At 44.1% G+C, this 18,739-nt stretch overlaps 1 protein-coding gene across 6 annotated transcripts in view; it reads left to right on the top strand.

The window, feature by feature from the left end:
• CACHD1 (cache domain containing 1) overlaps nt 1-18,739 on the top strand; it is a 199,993-nt gene that overhangs the window by 134,024 nt on the left and 47,230 nt on the right. For 5 of the 6 annotated variants that reach the window (XM_045897497.3, XM_064589023.1, XM_064589024.1 and 2 more), the window contains 3 exons: nt 8,507-8,633; nt 11,455-11,599; nt 12,454-12,670. In XM_045897497.3, coding sequence (XP_045753453.1) covers nt 8,507-8,633; nt 11,455-11,599; nt 12,454-12,670 — 489 coding nt within the window. Of the gene's footprint in view, nt 1-8,506; nt 8,634-11,454; nt 11,600-12,453; nt 12,671-18,739 lie in introns of those variants that run through there. The other variant, XM_064589027.1, reaches the window with a different exon arrangement.

The following is an 18,739-nucleotide window of genomic DNA, read 5'->3' as shown; positions in this document are numbered from 1 at the left end:
AGATGACTAAACATTATGTCCTGACTCCTAGTCCAATGAGCCTCCTATCATAGACTGCTTAGGACAAAGAGATGTCTCCATCCCTGTATTCTGCCTGCTGCTACTTCAAACTCTTTATGTCTCAAATCAAACCCATAATCTCTGACACTTCCAACTCAAACCACCTCCCCCGCCCATGTTCTATATGTCAGTTAAGAGCAGCTTCATTTTACACAATACCGAAGCTTGAGACCCAGAACCAACCACAACTCCTTCCTTGTACTTTCTTATAAAGAGCTTTTTTCAGGTAACATCTATAAGGTAGTTACTGGGGCAGACACCAAGATAATCAAGACAGAGGTTTTACCCTCAAGCTCACAACCTAGTTGTATATATGTATGTTTTGAGGGGAGTGAAGGGAAGGAGAAAATCAACAGACAACTCCTGTTACTATACAGTGCTAAGTGCTATAATGATAAAGGTAAGCAGGGGTTACTTGACCCATATTGTAAGGTTGAGGTGCATCTTAAAAGACGTTGGGAATTATCCAGGTGATGTGCCTGAGGTAAGTACATTTCTCAGTTAGAAATCTATAAAAGTGTAGCCAGCCCAATCCAGGATCATTGTGGAAGAGGGCAGTAAGTAACAGGTAATGAAGGTAGCACTAAGCCAGATTTTAACCACTTGTATATGAATCTGAGGAGTTTGGTTTTGGTTTGGCTTTTGTTTTGATTTGTTTTTTAGCTTGAAGTCAACCAACTGACAGACTAAGCAGCGCGAGCCAGAGAGCTTTGTGGAAAGTGGATGGAACTGTAGTTGGCCTGGAAGAAGGAGAAAACTGGGTAGACTATTAAATGTAATCCAAAAGTGGGATTAGAGAGAAGTGGCCACGGCATAGGCAAAATGGCTAGATGAGGGAGAAATGAGAGGACAAGAAGTGGAGAATCATTGTAGACCACTCTTCCAAATTACTTGGCTGAGAAAAAGGGGAAAGGTCCCTGATAGGAAGAGATAGGGTAAAGGAAGAGTTTTATTGTTATTGCTAATCATTTTTTAAGTTTGGGAAACTTGAAAATGATTATATGCTAAAGATAGAGAAACAGTCTAGGAAGAAAGTAAAGCTAGGGAAATAGATGGGACAATGGAGTTAAATGTCTTTGGCCAGCTGTCCCAAATTTGGCTGATCATCAGAGTCATCTGGAGTGCTTTGTCAAAAGAATACCTATTCTTTGACCCCCAGCTCAGACTTGGCAACTCAGAATATTGGCTTGGTAAAGCTTGGGAATCCATAGGTTTCAAAAGCTGATTGTGATGATCAACCAGGCTTTGAGAACTCTGTTAAATTTCTCTTACCCCTTCCATGAATGTTTGGAGATCACCTGGTCCTTTGGATCCTCTGGGAGTGGTCTATTAAAAGGAAGAGGACAGAGTAGTAGATCCTGTAGTGATTTTGGATTGCCCCGGAAGTTTATCCTGAATTCTCTGAGCCCATGACCAGGCTGTCTTAACGGAATTGAGGACATAATGGAATGGTTATTTTGGCATTATGTAGATAACCTAGAATGGACATAAAAAGCTGTGGGCTTGGAGCAGAACCTGAGATTTGAGGATATTCTCTCCTTAGTATTGGACTGAAGTAAATACAGTGGGATTAGCTGGGTCAGCTGTCATTAATCTAAGTTTGGCAATGGACTTTAGCTAGCATGGTCGTTGTGGTAGAAGAATTACTGGGCTACATGGTCTGGATCCCATTCAAGGGTCAGAGCTTAGGTCACTCTTCCCTTTCTGAGTCAGAATATGCTTAGTTATAAGATGAGAATAATATCTCTTTGGTAAAGCTCCACCTATTTTGGCTCTTGCATAGCTATCATACGCTGGGGAAAATTAACCTCTCTAAGCCTTGGTTTCCTGAATAATAAATTAAACCTACCTCAAAAGGTTGTTTAAAAAAATTAACTGAGATAATATATATAAAAGACATAGCAAAGTGCCTGGTGAATTGTCAAATACTCAGTATGCCTACCACTCCTGAAAAGTATAAAGAGTAGCTAAGGGTCCATGAAATACAGCTCATTCAGAATGTGTGGTAAAATGATGCTCTGGGTTTGAGCTAGGAGTAGGAATTAGAAAGCGTGATGTAGAGTGTAATGCCAGAAATTTTGTTGGAGTCCTCAAAATGTTTTTTCCCCTCCAAACTGATTTCTGTTGCACAGAATATTACTGAAAGGTGCTGTGTAGTTTCTGATCTTTTGCGGGAGTGTGTGTGTGTGTTTTTGTGTGTCTGCCATTCTTTGTATTTAGGACAGCTCTTGTATTTTATATTTGGCAAGCTGTGGGGGGTAGATAGCTTTGTGTATTTCGCTGAGTGGTGTTGGGCTGGGCATCAGAAAGGCCAGAGTTCCTTGAGGTGGGAGGCAACAAGCTTTCTACCACAGAGCATTTTCTCTGTTTTCTGCCTTTGGTGGTTAATATTGTCAGGAAAAACCAAAGTCACAGCCCAACTACAAGCGGTTTGTAATCCATCTCGTTCTCATCAGCCTGATGGTTTAAGCATTAAAGTGGGCAGGCAAGGAGGTTGGGGACATGGTTTTGTTTTGACTAGAGAGGCTGATGATCCAAGAACTGGTCAGATGTAGATGGTGAAATTGGAAGGGAAATATTTGGGGGCCAGGGAATCTGGGGCCCATATGTTAGAATTTCCCACAGACAGTATACTACACTATGCAGGTGAATCTTGAGACTCAAATGGGAAATAAAGAATGCCTGAAAAGGGAGAAGACACATTTTTAAGTAAACTCTACCCCCAACATGGGGCTCAAAGTCATGACCTCCAAGATTAAGAGTCGCATGATCTACCAGCTGAGCCAGCTGGGCACTCCCGAAAGGCATGTTTTTAGCTGCTTTTCCGACTACAATTGGTGTGTTATGGCTGAAGAAAAATAAGCCAGTAGGTATTGAGAAGTTGTTTGTCTTTGTTAGAATTAACATAGGAACTGTAAGAGAAAAATAGTAAATTTGTTGAAGGCTCACAGAAGGAGACCAAGGGGGAACAGAACTTGCCTTTAAAGAACAAGGAGTTGTCACAGGAACCTCCTCGTTTGTTAAAAGCCAATATGAAGTTTTCTGTCATTCTGTCTAAACATTTCTTGGTACCGTTTGTACATTTTGTTTAGTCTTGGGTCACTAATAATAATTATTTAGTGCTGACCTACTAAGTTATTCTAAGTTATTAGAAGTAAGAATACCTCTGCTTTTAACCCCTTTTTTGCATAAACTTGATCAAAGCCAATGAGAAATTTGCTCTTTCTAGTTGCAAATCTTTGTGCTTCCTTCCTTTCTATTGACCTTCATTCTTTACCCTTATTTCTCTTTGGTTTCTAAAGGGTCTTTGGAAATACCTTGTCCAAATCCATCCCTCGGAGACTAGAGGTGAGGAAATGGTGAAATCTCATGGGGCACAGAGGTGAAGAGAGCCTTGGCCAAGGTCATCATTCACTGGCTCATCTAGCAGTTTCTGACTCAGTGCATCCTAAAAGCGAGGCATGCACCAGGCTTTGGGAATGTGGTGAATTTGGCTCTGGGTTTGGCTCCTGCCCTCATGGAACTTGCAGCAAGTCTGCATAAGAGACGTGAACCATAGCCACAAAAATCGGTACACCAACCATTACCAGTTTTTGCTCTGAAGGAAAATGCTGGGTGCTATTAGAGAGGATAATAATCAAGGGTGGTCAGGATAGGTCTCTCTGAGAAGTTGAAAAGAGTTACTTCAGGTCTAAGGATCATCTTGTGTGGAGAGCTTGGCACGTTTGCAGAACTGCAAGAGGTAGCCCTTGACGTACGGCGTAGTGGGTTAAAGAGGGTAAAAGTGAGGCTGGAGATTAGAAAGGGGCCAGAGGGTGCTGGGCCTTATTGGGTTTGGATTTAATGCTAGCTCTGGTGTAGTGGGAAACCTTTGAACGGTTTTGAGCAAAGCAATGGTGGGATTCAATTTCCATTTTAGAAAGATTCCTTTGGATGCTGTATAGTGAGTACATGTAAGGTCAGAGGGCTTGCCAGTCTTAGAGATGGGACCAAAACCCATGGCTTCCTATTCCCAGTCCATTCTGATTTATCAGGGTCTTGCTTCTAGTGCCTAAGTACCAACCCAAATTAAATAGAAAGTGCAAAACAGCATTGGGCCTGTGTCCAACTGGCTTTCTTATGTTTATTCACATTGACTGTGAACGACTTCTCCAATCTGTTAAACACCTACAGGATAATTAAGAGGTCTCAGCTATATAGTTTCACAGTCACATAAAAACTCCTTCTATTATGTAAAATATGCTTTTTTATCAGAGTCATGAGTGCTATAATTAACTTGACCTGCCTTCTGAGCTACAGTGTTTGTGCCATTTTCCAGTTAAGCCAGCCTGTGGGGTCAATGGCGAACCCCATGACATTGGGCTACTCAGCTGGTGCATGCCGGTTTTAGCAGTTCAGCCATTCGTTTTTTCTCACAAGATTAAATGCTCACTTTAGCCTATGTCTTATTTCAATTGCGATAGCCTTTCTTTCTGTCAGGTGTCCTCTTAATTGCATTTCTTTACATTTTGTCTTTATAAACTAATGCAGCTGATTATTTTGATTGAAAGACACCAACATATTTATATATTTACTCTGCCTCTCAAGAAATACTCGGTGTGCTTTTTATCTGTTGAATGCTAATTCATTCAACATGTATTTAGTGACCTTGTGGAGGCACTGTAGTGTTCTGGAAAGAGCAAGGGCTTTGGAGGCAGACACACCTCGATCAAATCATGACTTGGGCCTTGAGCAAGTGAGTTCTGCACCAGTAAAGTGGGTATAGCAACAAACTCATAAAGTAGTTATGAAAAATGGCACACAGGGGTGCCTGGGTGGCTCAGTCGTTGAGCGTCTGCCTTCAGCTCAGGTCGTGGTCCCGGGGTCCCAGGATTGAGCCCCGCATCGGGCTCCCTGCTCTGCAGGAAGCCTGCTTCTCCCTCTCCCACTCCCCCTGCTTGTGTTCCCTCTCTTGCTGTGTCTCTGTCAAATAAATACAATCTTTTAATAAAAAAAAAAAAAAAAGAAAAGCGGCACACCATGTATAAAACTAGTTGATATGGTGCTCAGTAAGTTTTCACTGTTCTTTTTTTTTTTTAAAGATTCTATTCATTCACTTGCCAGAGAGGGACCACGACCTTAGCTGAAGGCAGACGCTCAACGACTGAGCCACCCAGGTGCCCCAAGTTTTCACTGTTCTATCAAATCAACTTTACTGAGGCATAATTGATATGCAATAAACTTCACATGTGTAACATATACAGTTGATATATTTTGTCATATATAGTCCCCTGAAACCATCAGACAGGTAGGCTTTTTCTCTCTCCATTTACCTATTTCTGTACCTATTATATTGGCAGTGGTGTTGGGAGAGCAGAGTGTCAATCATTTTAAAAGCTATTTAGAATTATCATTGCTCTTGGGACACCTGGGTGGCTCAGTCGGTTAAGCATCTGCCTTCGGCTCAGGTCACGATCCCCGGGTCCTGGGATCGAGTCCCGCATCAGACTCCTTGCTCAGTGGGGAGCCTGCTTCTCCCTCCCTGCACTCCCACTGCTTGTGCGCTCTCTCTTTCTCGCTCTCTCTCTGACAAATTAAAAAAATTATCATGCTCTATGTTGAGTCACCATATTTATTTTTAATTGGATTTGGCATTAGAAGAGAGTAAGAGTTTATAATTTATTAAAAGTATCACAAATAGTTGAGAAAGAGTACTTCTGAGCAGACCCTCCCAGCCCATGTGCTGCGGACATCAACCCTGCAGCTCCCACAGAGCCTGCGCCTTGACCTGAAGAGAACTGAGCACCTCTGCCCAGGGCACAGAGGTGACTCAGACCCAGATCTCACCCTCAAGGATCTCAGAATCTAGAGATGGGAGAGTGAAAAGTTGCCCAGAATACAGTAACACTAACTAGAAGGTGGGAGAGGTAAGGTGCTGGAGGATTTCAGAGGGTGTGGTGGCTTGCCTCTTGGGGATGAGCTCCAGTGAGGAAGAAATCATTTGTTGCCACCTTCACGTGTGTCTGTCTGAGGTAGGTGTGCAGAGCAGTTGAGACAAATACAGGCCCTACCCACTGATAGCTTAAAGCCTAACACCGTACATCATGGACCGACAGGTTGGACGTATGCCCAGCCTTTTCCTGGACAGCGTCCAGCATTGCTGAGGAAAGAGTGAGCACGCAGGACCCCAGCCCAAGTTATCCAGTTGCCGGAACATCTCACTGACTCCTAGGAATGGGGGAAGCCGCCTCTGGGTTGCCTGTGCCTGTGTGGAAAATAGGGCTCTTCACCTCCACATCTAGGTCAGAGAGGGGCCCGCTTGGGGTGCACACCACAATGATAGATTGCTTCTGGGCCCTGGGGTCCTCATTACCATCATATCCATCATCTTCTACTAGTACCGAATAATGCATGAAATTTAATCAGATGCCAAAGGAGTTCTCAGCAGGAGGGCTTAAGGAACCTTGCCTGACACTTATGCTCTAGTGCTGGAATGATTATAAGGAACCAGAATGATCTTTTGTGGTGAGACTAAATGTATCATGCACCGTATGAATTCTGATTTATTTTTAAAACATTCTTGCTCTCATTGGCTCCCCTTTTAATAGTCTCACTGTAGCCTGTTTATTGTTACAGATGTTACTTTTAAATGAGGTCATTGAGCTTTACTTCCAAAGGCACTGTTTGCCTTTTTCTTGCGGGCTTGGCAGGGCTGCCTGAAGAACAGTGCTAACAAGAGATCAAGGTTAAGGCTTCGGACCCCCAGAGGAAAAGCCGCCTCCATGTTTACGTGTAAATCACATCAGCCCTAGGTCTCAGGGGAGAGTGTGGTCACCCCGGTCCAGGTGTTGACCTTGATAAGGTTGCCTGGCAGAGTGGACGGGGACTTGCGTTGTGGTCACATACCCTCCACTGCCCTTCCTGTCCCCTGTGAAACCTCAGGGAGCCCAGAAAAGTCGGAGCCGGGTTCTTTGTCCATAACTTGGGGAGACTGCTTTGTTACTCTTAGGATTTTTGTGAGGATAAAATATGCTGCCCTTTCTCCGTGTGTGTGTTTGGCAGGGTAATTGCTGGAGGCAGGAGGCACTGGACATGCTTTAAGTCCCCCAAGCGGGGCATTTCACACGGTGGGCTCGGAGTTCGAATGCTCAAGTGGAAGGCCCACTGACCAAATCCAGCTCGCCACTGATGTTTGTAAATCAGCTGTCATTGGCACACCCGCACATGCACCGAGGTCGGGGGCTGCTTTTGCACGACAGCAGCAGAGTTAGGTGGGTCGCGACAGAGTCTGCATGGTCGGCAACCCTGGCAGACGTTTGCCGACCTCCGAGCCAGACTCAAGGATGGCTGCGTGGCGTTCAGAGCTTTAGATACATTCTTATCAGATGCACCTCATACTTGCCTTTTGCCTTTGCTCAGACTCCTCCTCCCCCTGAATTGCTTTCTGTCCCACTTCCCACTATGTAAGTCTTCTGGTGTATCAGTTATTACAATAAGACTTGTCTTTTGCTCAGCTGTGTGTATCTTGCAGCATGTAAAGCAGGATACGACACATAGTAAGTGTATGGTTCATTACGGATTCGGTGGGGGAAAAGAGTGGAAGGGCATCAGGAGGGAGAGAACTCTGCTTGTGGGAGAGGGTAAGAAAGACTTCATGGAGGTTTGGGGACAGGATTGCCCCCAAGAAGGTGGCTGCCCCTCCCGCTGCAGCTCAGTGGCAGGAATACAAGGTATGTAGGAAGGGAGGCAATACTGTGTGATGGTAAGAACCTAGGAGCCAGGACAGCCAGGCTGAAATCCCAACTTGGCCATTTACTGATGAAACCTTAGACAAGTCACTTAAGCTCTCTAAACGTATTTTCTAAACTCCAAAGTGGGGAATAATAATACCACCGTCGTCCTACAGTTGTTTCATGGGTTAAATGAGCAACCATGAAGGAAAGCCTGTGTCCCGCTTCTGGCACATTGGAATCATTCCATGAGCTCTTACTGAATGATGGTGGTTCTGACCTTTGTACCATCTATGCTGATTTCCTCATTGTGGAGTGAGCAAGGTCAAGGTCACAGGTCTAGTCCCTCTGGAGACCTGGCCTCTTAACGTCACTGTTTTCCATTAGAGAATGTACCCCGGCAAGTGTAAACTGGTCCAACAGGGACCAGCCTCCCGAGGGGAGAGACTAGTGCAGATGAATCATTCATGCTAGAAAAAACATCCCAGGACATATAGCATCACCACACAACGTTCAGAATAATAGCTTCCCTTGACTGAAACATTCATTACATTTTTCTATTCGCAGGTATTTTTTTAAGGGACAGAAAGAAAATGTTTAGTGGAAAATTTACAGCCTTAGATCTAGTGGGATTTCTTCATACTACAAGCAGTTTATGCAAAGCAGATGCCTAAGGAGCCATGCCTGCCTGCACCTGTGGATTTGGTGCTTATATTTCCTTTTCCCCACTCCTCTAGTTCTTGCAGACAACCTGAAATCCAACCCTGGAATTAAGTGGCAGTATTTCAGCTCGGAAGAAGGGATTTTCACCGTTTTCCCAGCACACAAGTTCCGGTGTAAGGGCAGCTATGAGCATCGTAGTAGGTACGTTGACTTGCTTGCTACAGTTGTAATTACTGCTTAAGAGTGATCTGTATGAAACGGAGACTCCTCATTTACACACATGACTGCCTCCAAGCTGTGGTTTCTCAAACTTACTCAGGAATGATTTCACCAGCGAACGTATGTGGATGTGGAAACGCTAGGAAGGGCAAATGATAAAGCCCAGAGTTTTTCTAGAACTATCTAACAAGGTACTCACTAAAGAAATTAAGCTGTTGGAGGCACCCACGTGGTTTTGAGCTTCAGGCATCCTTGGTGAGACAGGAATGATAATACCTTTGCTTAAGCGCTGCCCTAAAAGACTCCTAAGTACATGCAATCTCAGCTACTAGAAGTTTTAAAGTTGCCCAGGACACATTGGATTAAAGAATGATTAGCATCCTGCTCTTCTCACGGAAATGACTGGGAGTTCGTACCGCTTAGCCAGAAGGACAGTAATGGTGAGCTAATTTGTATGACAAGACTCATCAATTTACAGAACCCCTTAGGCAAAGATACTTCCCTTTTGAATCCCTACGGCTTCCCTTTGCAGTGTATCTGCAAAGGGTGTTTGACACCAGAAAATCTGGAGCTAGTGCAGGGTGTTCATTTTACTTGCCATTTTTTAGAGTCCAAAATAACCATCACTTTAGCCTCTCTTTATCATTACTTTAATTTGTGTCTAAAATGTTCCCCAAGGAAAATACTACTTCTCTGCTTTTCCTAAAAAGACCTTTGTGTCATTGGTATGGTTTCTTCGGTTCCCTCCCTAGACATCCTGGTGAAGACTTAAGTGTCTTAGAAACTGGACCAGAAGTCATGACCGTGGGTCTGGTCTGGCTTATTTCAGGAGAGGCCAAAGACACCATGAACCATCTAATTTGCATTTACTTCTAAGAAGATAGGTTGGATGGCATGCTGCTATTAATGAATCACCTGTGAGGGAAAGTCCAAAAGGACAAGCAGGACCTTGTCAGAAATCCGCACTCACCTGCACTTGGAAGGTTTCATGCATACCTACCCTGAATCTGCATTAAACCAACCCTCAACACTGTCTTCCCTCGGCCAAGTAACCCAGGTTCCTCCCCTCCTAGATTGATGTTCCCATCTCTTCACTTGCCCTAACTGCTTTCCTCAGAGGCCTTTGCAAGTTCCCCACATCCTTCTAAGTGTGGAATGGGTTTTCAGAGCACATGAAAAAGGAACCTGTGGATACCAATCACGCTGTGGGGACCCACTGCCAGATTGTACATTTCATGTTACTATTTTTGCATCCCTCTAAAACAGTTTCTTAACAATTTACTGTGGCAATGTGAAACACATACTCTGCTTTCCATTGATGTGGGTTGAGTTGGAAAAGAGATATGCCTTTTTTTTTTTTTTTAATTCACCTAGACTGGAGGACCTAAAAAGTTCAATATTTGACATGGTTGTCAGTGTTGGGATAGTCAGATTTCATTCTTTTCCATTCTGTCTTTCATTTCTGTAGCCATTTCTCCTGAATTCTTTTTATTACATTTCCCTACTGGCTTAATGGTATTGACTGGTGAAAATACAGTAGTAGTTCAGTGTTAATGTAGGACTTTTGGCTTGAGAACAAAAGTGTAAACTTGGCCAGATTTTGAGAGTTTAGGTTTTTTGTGTTTTGTTTTGTTTTGTTTTGGGTTTTCTTTTTTGTTTTTGTGGGTTTTTTTGTATTTTGCTTTTATTCCTTAATTCATGCCCAGACTTTTTTGAGTCAACTGGCATCTAACATTTCATAGAAAAAATCTAGTGTTTTAGGGGTGTCAGTAAAGGAGGGAATTCTCTTGAGGCTGATTTGCTTTCTTAAGTTCCCCCTAATTTGTTCCAGCTTTAAAACTGTGAAGGGAGACCGCATTAAACCCCTTCTCACAAACCTTCCTGTTCAACACATGAGCAGAAGGCCGCTTTTCATGGGAGGCATTTCTCCTTTGGACCTTCCCCACCCTCCCTCCACCCCCTTTTCTGAATGTTGGCAAACAAAAACCTGGCAAGAAGAGTGGCTATCACAGGCTTGGACACATTTGATGGCATGGTTTTAAATGCTCCGATAAGGGGCCTTTTGGTGGCTGACCTGTGTGAATTGCTTCAGTACAGAAAGGAAAGGGCCCTCTTAAGCAGTAGCCTTTGTCTGGGGGGAGAGAAACCAAACCTGCTATTCAGAGCTGCTCAGCATGCTCGCAGATTACAGGCCGCCTCCGTTTTAGCAAAGCCCCACTCTGTACGTCTGCAGACCCAGCGCTGGCAAGTAGACCCTCCCCTCCCTCGTGTGCACTCTCTGCGGTCTGAGAGGCCACCAGTCCCATGTTCTGTAGCCGAATATTGGGTAACCTTGAGTGTCAGCATCACGCACAGCCGCGAGCATTGACTTTCAAGTGTGCCGAAAAGGCCAGCCTCCCAAAGGATTTGCTGCCTTTTTTTTTTTTTTTAACTATACTCAATGTGGGGCTCGAACCCACAACCCCAAGATCAGGAGTCAACTGGCTCCACCAACTGAGCCAGCCAGGCACCCCCCAAAAGGATTGGCTGCTTCTAACCTCCTCCCAGTTGCTTTAATTTTTGGAAGACTGAGGTACCAATCCCTGTTCTATAGACACATGCTGTTGTCTCGAGGTCGTGTTTTCACTGCGCCAGTATCCTTTCTCCTTGCCAGTGGCTCTTTCCTTGGAGAAAGACATCCCTGGAAAAAGACATAGCCACCAAATGCCTGCACATCTGTAGTGTTCACAGCTGCATTGGGTTGAGCTCCTTTGACCTAAAGCAGGACTGACCCCAGAGAGCTTCTCCCCCCCACCCCTTCTAGACCTATCTACGTCTCCACGGTCCGGCCACAGTCCAAGCACATAGTAGTGATCCTGGACCACGGGGCCTCTGTCACGGACACCCAGCTTCAGATCGCCAAGGACGCTGCCCGGGTCATCCTCAGTGCCATCGACGAGCACGACAAGGTGACCAGTACCCCCAGTGACCCCCGTGGCATTGGCTCTTCCTCGAATGTCTTTTGTGAAGTACCTTGTGTTTTATGGTACACAGTTTTAAATCCATATTTAAAACGACTTTGGGGGAAAGAGAGTGGTTTCATTTTTCTTCTAGCGTTTGAGGAAGCAGCTGCCGACTCTGGCTCCACATCTCTCTTAAAAACCACCCCCACCAAGCTGAGTCTTGTACGTCCTTCCTGGCTCCTGTCAAGGCTTCCAATTAGCTGTGACTTTCACACTGGAAGTTATGCTAAGGAGGAGAAGGACAGGGTGTGGAGGCTGGTGGATGGCTGGACTTTGGCTCAAGATTTATGAGAGGTGAGGGGTAAGGGAAGGCTTCTCGAGGTTTACTAATCTCTAGGATACCTCAGAGACAGGTGTGTTTACAGCTAATGATAATCTATTGCCTTGTGGACATTTTCTGCTTCATCATTTTGACTTTTCCAACTCCTAAGGTTTTACTGACTAATCTAGTTGCTTAAAACACACACCCTGTGCCTTTACCCTCACCCCCACCTCCAGCTGGAAACCCAGGATGGTTAGTACTGCTAAGCTCTTTCTCTGCGTGAAATAGTCGTCCTTAATGTTATAGATGAACACCATACTGCTGACTTCATCTGGGAACAAAACACAGACTCTAGAGCCCCTCCCCCTTACCAATCCTTAACTCATCCTTTTCAAATTTGATAGATTTATGCCTCCAGGCATTTATTTTTAAACTCTCAGAAACTGTTCTGAAGGCCCTCTCAGTCCTTGGGCTCTTCAAGAATATAAAAAAGCCTTCAACATGTTAAGATAACAAGGTTGCTTTTTCTCTCCTCCAGATCTCTGTGCTGACTGTGGCAGACACAGTCAGGACGTGCTCGCTCGACCAGTGCTATAAGACGTTCCTGTCTCCAGCCACGAGTGAGACAAAGAGGAAAATGTCCACCTTCGTTAGCAGCGTCAAGTCTCTGGACAGTCCTACCCAGCATGCGGTGGGATTTCAAAAGGCGTTTCAGCTGATTCGAAGCACAAACAATAACACAAAGTTCCAAGCAAGTAAGCTGCATTCTCTCAGAGGACTTATAAACCAATAGATCAAGGATAGCAATAGGCATACATTGTAAATTGATCACACAACTCTGTCTAGAGGGATTTTTTAAATTGACCTGGAATAAAATTTTCATGTGTTGTCATCATGGTCATCTAGTACTAGGATCTTACTAGATTTTCTCATCTTTTCCAATCAAAGGTACTCGGCCCGCGCGATTTCTTCACCCCCAGAGCCTCTTCTTCTTGCCCCTTTATTACAAACATAGCCCCATTTATTTCCCGGGGGAATGTCCGCATCCTTTTTAATGCTAATTATCAGCCTTGCCTTCTCATTGACTTGAGAGTGGACGTCTGCTGGTGCGCATGTGCACAGAAACGGGCTGCAGGATTCTTGCCTTGATCCTTCCTTCTTGTAACCAGCTGTCATTTAGATGAGCACAGCCCTTCAAATGTACAAAGGCACTCTAATTTAATTTTCATGTATTAAAGAAAATCTGGAATTAGGATGCATGCTAAACTGAAGGAAAAGATATTTGAAATAAGACATGCTTTGAAACTACTGAAAGGAATCTTGTCATTTTCCCTTTTATATTTGAGTATCTATTTGTAGGATTTTTTTTTTATAAATGAATCTGTCCTATTGAGGGAAACTTAAAGAATATATTTGCAGGTTCTTCAGTGTGTCAGCATTAAAAGTAAGACAACACTGACGAATGCAAAGCATAGTGACTGGCACATGGTGAGCCCTTGAAAGATCGAGCTATTGGAATTATTACAACTAATGATGGCAGATGGCGTGTTTGTTGGCGTTTGAACATAACAAGTTACCACAAATTTAAAGCAGCTTAAAACAATGTACATTTGTTACCATGCAGACCATTTCATGGGTCAGGAGTGCAGGCATAGCTTGCCTGGGTTCTAGGTAAGGATTTAGGGTTGCACGAGGGCTGCAGTCTGGACGTCCCCCACGTCTGCGGTCTGCTCTGAGGTTTGGAGCCTTCTTCCAAGTTCAGTTGCTGGCAGAATTCATTTCCTTGCAACTGTAAAACTCACATGCGCTTGCTTCTTCAAAACCAGCAGGAGAGCATCTCTTTGAGTCCCTGACTTCAGGGAAGGCTTGGACCCTCTTTTGAAGGGCTCATTTGTTCTCATCAGACCCATCCCCCCCTTTTTTTTAATATTTTATTTATTTTTTTTGACAGCGAGAGAGGGAACACAAGCAGGGGGAGTGGGAGAGGGAGAAGCAGGCTTCCCGCCGAGCAGGGAGCCTGATTTGGGGCTCGATCTCAGGACCCTGGGATCATGACCTGAGCCGAAGGCAGACGCTTAACGACTGAGCCACCCAGGCGCCCCAGACCCATCATCCCCTTTTGAATTAATCAGATTTCTCTCCCTTGTGATTAACTTATTAGAAATCTCAATTATATCTGCAAAATCCCTCCATGTTTGCTATCCATGTAGCACAATCACAGGAGTGATGTCCATCACCTTTGCCATATTCTGTTGGTTAGAAGCAAGTTACAGGCCCCCTCAAGAGGAAAATCTTCTACAAGGGTGTGGGTCATTGGGGTCATCTTCGAATTTTGCCAACTAGCCTTGGCAAGTATCAGCTACCCACAGACCAATATTACAGGATGGCTGAGTGTCAAGTTGTCCACGATTCAAGAAGGCCAGTGGACAAGATTTACCTCCTGATTATCAAGATAGATTGGCTAGTTGGTCAGGGCCATTTACCTGTCAGCATTCCTCACCAGGAGTGATTTTTCTACTTGATTCCTCAGTCATCAAACTACCCTTAGAGTTTAAGTCCAATTTTGATTATTATACTATTCAAATAATGAAGAAAATTTTTGGACTGGCTGTGACCTGCCAGTGATTGTGAGTTAAGGGAACCCAAAGTAAGTCAGTGAGGATCGTTTGGGGGAGCGTGGTCAACTAGAAGGTGCATACTCCATGGAGAAGCCCGCTGTCCTGTGCAGCCTGTGCTTGCCATGTAGGAGGGCCTGCCTAGCATTGCCAGATCTTCTATTTTAAGAGAAGCCAGAGGGGCGCCTGGGTGGCTTAGTTGTTAAGCGTCTGCCTTCGGCTCAGGTCATGATCCCAGGGTCCTAGGATCGAGCCCCGCATCGGGCTCCCCGCTCTGCAGGAAACCTGCTTCTCCCTCTTCTACTCCCCCTGCTTGTGTTCCCTCTCTCACTGTGTCTCTCTGTGTCAAATAAATAAATAAAATCTTTAAAAAAAAATAAAAAGGGGGAAGCCAGAAATCTGGATTTTTATGTGCACCCCCTTGGTTTTCAAATGCTGACATTTGTTCCAGCTTTAAAACTGAGACCTCATTAAACCTCTTCTTACAGACTTTCCTGCACTACACATTAACAGAAGGCTGCCTTGATGGGAGGCATTTCTCCTCAGGGTTTTTTTAGTTTTTCTTAATGCTGGCAAACAAAAACGTGGCAAGAAGAGTGACCATCACAGACTTGGACAGCTTTTGAGGGCACTGTTTTTTAAATGCTCAAAGGAGTCCTTTTTAAGCCAAGTAAGATGTTCCTAAATTATATCTCTGCTTCTACTGACAGTGCAGAGAAAAACACAGATTGCATAAGGAAACACATCAGAAATTAGCATTGTCCAGCTTATTAAGGAGAGGTTTGAGGTGTTCTCAGGCAATTTAGCATAGTGGTTAAGTATGTGGGTTTTGGACTTTAACCAACGTGGGTTCAAATTCCTTCTCTGAAATTTTTCTAAACTTGCGAACTTGTGTAAATTATTTGATCTCTCCAGGCCTGATTTCCTCTTCTGCAAACTGGGGGTGATAATAAGATCCAGGATTCCATCATAAATATAAATAAATATTAGCTGTGGTTGTTATGGTATTCAGTTTCCTATAAGACTTCTAGCTCTGGCTAAACTAGAAAAGATACCTCAAACATCTGGGTTGACCTCAAGCCGAGATGGCTGAGGACCACACTAGCCTTGGCTGCAGTATAGTGAGGGGTCTATGTACTCGTCTTAGGAGCTTGCACCCTACATCCTTGCTTCTGTTCACTACCTAGATAATTATTTAGCATCTGCCGTGTACCTGGTGCTGTTTTATTTTTTTTAAGATTTTATTTATTTTTGAGAGAGAGAAAGAGCATGAGCGGGGTGCAGGGGCAGAGGGAGAAGCAGACTCCCCACTGGGCAGGGAGCCCGACGTGGAACTCAATCCCAGGACCCCAGGACCATGACCTGAGCTGAAGGCAGACACCCAACAGACTGAGCCACCCAGGCGCCCCCCCGGTGCTGTTTTAAAACTGTGCGGTGGAGTTATTCTAATGAGTAAGACCTACCCTGTAGGATTGTTGTTAAGGATTAGCCTGTGCATGAAAGTGAAGTATCTGCCCCAGGTTAGTAGCCATATGAACAGAAGCTACATGTCATAAATCATGGTGCCTTTGTACAAATTTGCTTTGCACTAATGAGAATATCTAAAAATTTTACCCAGGGCTGCCTCTTTTTCAGTCCCGTGGTAGAGCTGTAACTGATACCATCGACATATTTGGGTTGCCTGTTCTGGGGGTGATTAGTTGGTAGGTCATTTTAGAGCAGAAGGAATAAGATGGTTAGGTAGGAGTGAGGATCTGATGGCAGGGGCAGAGCCCCAAATTTCAGTTGCTTTTTCCCCTTCAATATTGACCTCAAGACATGCTAGCAGCTTAGACAGGGACTTGGCAAGTGGAAGCTATTGCATTCTCTTCCTGTTACATGCTATGTCTTCGCTCTGCCCCAAGTCCCTATAATTATTACTCATCCATAACATTGCTGATCACAAGGTGTAGTTCTAAGACTGACTAGAGGGGGAACATCCTAATAAGGAAAAAAAATAATAATAAATCACACCAAATTTGGCAGATCTGCTATCTAAAAAGGACAGGGCAAGGATAGAGTCAGGCTGGGCAGAGGCCATGAGGATGCTGACAGGGTGTGTGCCTTCTTGTTGGGACGGGAAGAAAAGGTACGTGGCTACAGCAGGAGGCTGCTGACTGCCGGCCCTTTGGCTTTCCAGAAATGGGCCCGTGCCTCCGGGACAGCATATTTTATCTAGAGTCACGAAGCTAACTAAGAAAACTCAAAGGTTCTCTTTCAGGTCAGTCTTACGGCTGTCCAGGCATTTATCACACACGGTACCTTTGCCCTGGGGTGACGGTTTGTCTCATACTTCATATCAGCCTCATGGTATATCTGTATTCCCCCCACTAGGGAGTCAAGTGTTGTTGCTTTTTTTTTTTTTTTTTTTTTCCCCAAGTCTGAACCTTAAATGAGATGTTTGGGGTCCTAACGGAATAATTTACAAGACAGTATTTACATCATTGGAAAAATATTGACATCCAGTTTAAGATGGATATTTCTAAGCTTATGGATGTTTTTGCATCAGCATTCACTTCTTAATTTCTGATGAATAAATAGCACAGTTAAATTTACAGCTAGTATTAGAGAATTATTCAAGCATCGAATGGATTTAAAACTTATTTGTATATTAAATTATGGTAGTGAATAAGAGATAGCAACTTAGGTTATATTTATTTATTGGATTCAGTTTTATTAATCTCAGTTCAGTTGTCTACAACATTGATACAACATAAACTAACCATTCAATTTTGTGTAACAAAGGATGCTTCGAAGTCTAAAATGGAAATTTACAAACTGAAGAGAACTCAATCATTGTATCCTTATCACTGTTAAGATATTTTTTAAAAGGGTAACTAACTGCGTTCATTACCTATTGCTGGGTAACAAATTTCCCAACACTCAGTGACTTTAAACATTTACTCTCTTAGTATTTGTAGGTCCAGAATCTGGGTACAGCATAGTTGCGTACCTCTGGCTAAAGGTGTCTCATAAGGTTGCAGTCAGACTGTTAGCCAGAGTTGATATTCTCTCAGACTTCAATTTGGGAAGGACCAGCTTCCAAGTTCACTCACGTGGTTGCTGGGGGAACTCAATTCTGAGGGCCTCAGTGCCTGGCCTCCAACGAGGGTGGCTCACAGCATACCTTCTGGCTTCCTTCAGAGTGAGAGAGCATGCACAGTGAAAGCCACTGGCTTCGTGTCACCTAGCCTATTTCAGAACACCCCATTCCTTCTCCTGTATTCTGTTCTCGAGAAGGAAGTCACGAAATCCAGCCCACACTCAGAGGGAGACAGCTACACAAGAATGTGGATATCAGGAGGTAGGATCACTGGGGGACCAACGGGGGTTGCCTACCACAGAAACTATAAAGCAACCTCAACTAAATGACAGCAGTAAGGACCTGAAGAAAGAAGCATATAACATATGAATATTTATTTCTCAATAGAAAGGTAAACTTCTGTGTAGGATATCTTAATAAAAATACATAGTTAACCAAAGAATCTCAGACAATGTGGAAGTCCAGCTCGATTACTTCCCTCCCTCCGTTACAGTAGTCATTCAGCCTCTGCATCCATGTCTCCGGCGGTAGGAAATTCACTACTTGTATTTGTTAGTAAATCCACCTGAAGGAAGTTCTTCACACTGAGCTGAAATGACCTTCTCAATCTCTCTGCTTATGAGCCCTGGTTGGGGAGTAGTTTAATCTTGAGTCGTAGGTGCTGCTTCAGACCAATATTGGGGTGGGTGGGTGTGTTGAGGCTTCTTTCTCTTTTACTCTTTGCCATTATCCTTGGAGTCTCTCTTCACTTAAATTAACCAGTTAGTCCTCACAGCAACCCTATGAAGGTAAGTACTGTCATTATCCCCATTTTGTAGACAACAAAATATAGGTGTAGAGCGGGTAAGAAATCTGCCTAAAATTACCCAGACACAGCTTGAAAGTAGCAGAGCTGGGATTTCAACACAGGCACCCTGGCTCCCATGTCTGTGTTTTTACTGTTCTTCTGCACTGATGAATTTTATGTATTTATTTTTTTAAAGATTTTATTTATTTGTCCAAGAGAGAGCGAGCACAGGCAGGGGGAGTGGCAAGCAGAGGGAGAAGTAAACTCCCCGCTGAGCAAGGGGCCCAATGCGGAACTTGATCCCAGGACCTTGGGATCATGACCTGAGCCGAAGGCAGAC

This window comes from Mirounga angustirostris, unplaced genomic scaffold (assembly GCF_029215605.1).
Source record: "Mirounga angustirostris isolate CCGP_5_RB_7025 unplaced genomic scaffold, mMirAng1.0.hap1 SCAF_4, whole genome shotgun sequence".
Classification (NCBI taxonomy): domain Eukaryota; kingdom Metazoa; phylum Chordata; class Mammalia; order Carnivora; family Phocidae; genus Mirounga; species Mirounga angustirostris.
This window is presented reverse-complemented; position numbering and strand designations above follow the sequence as displayed.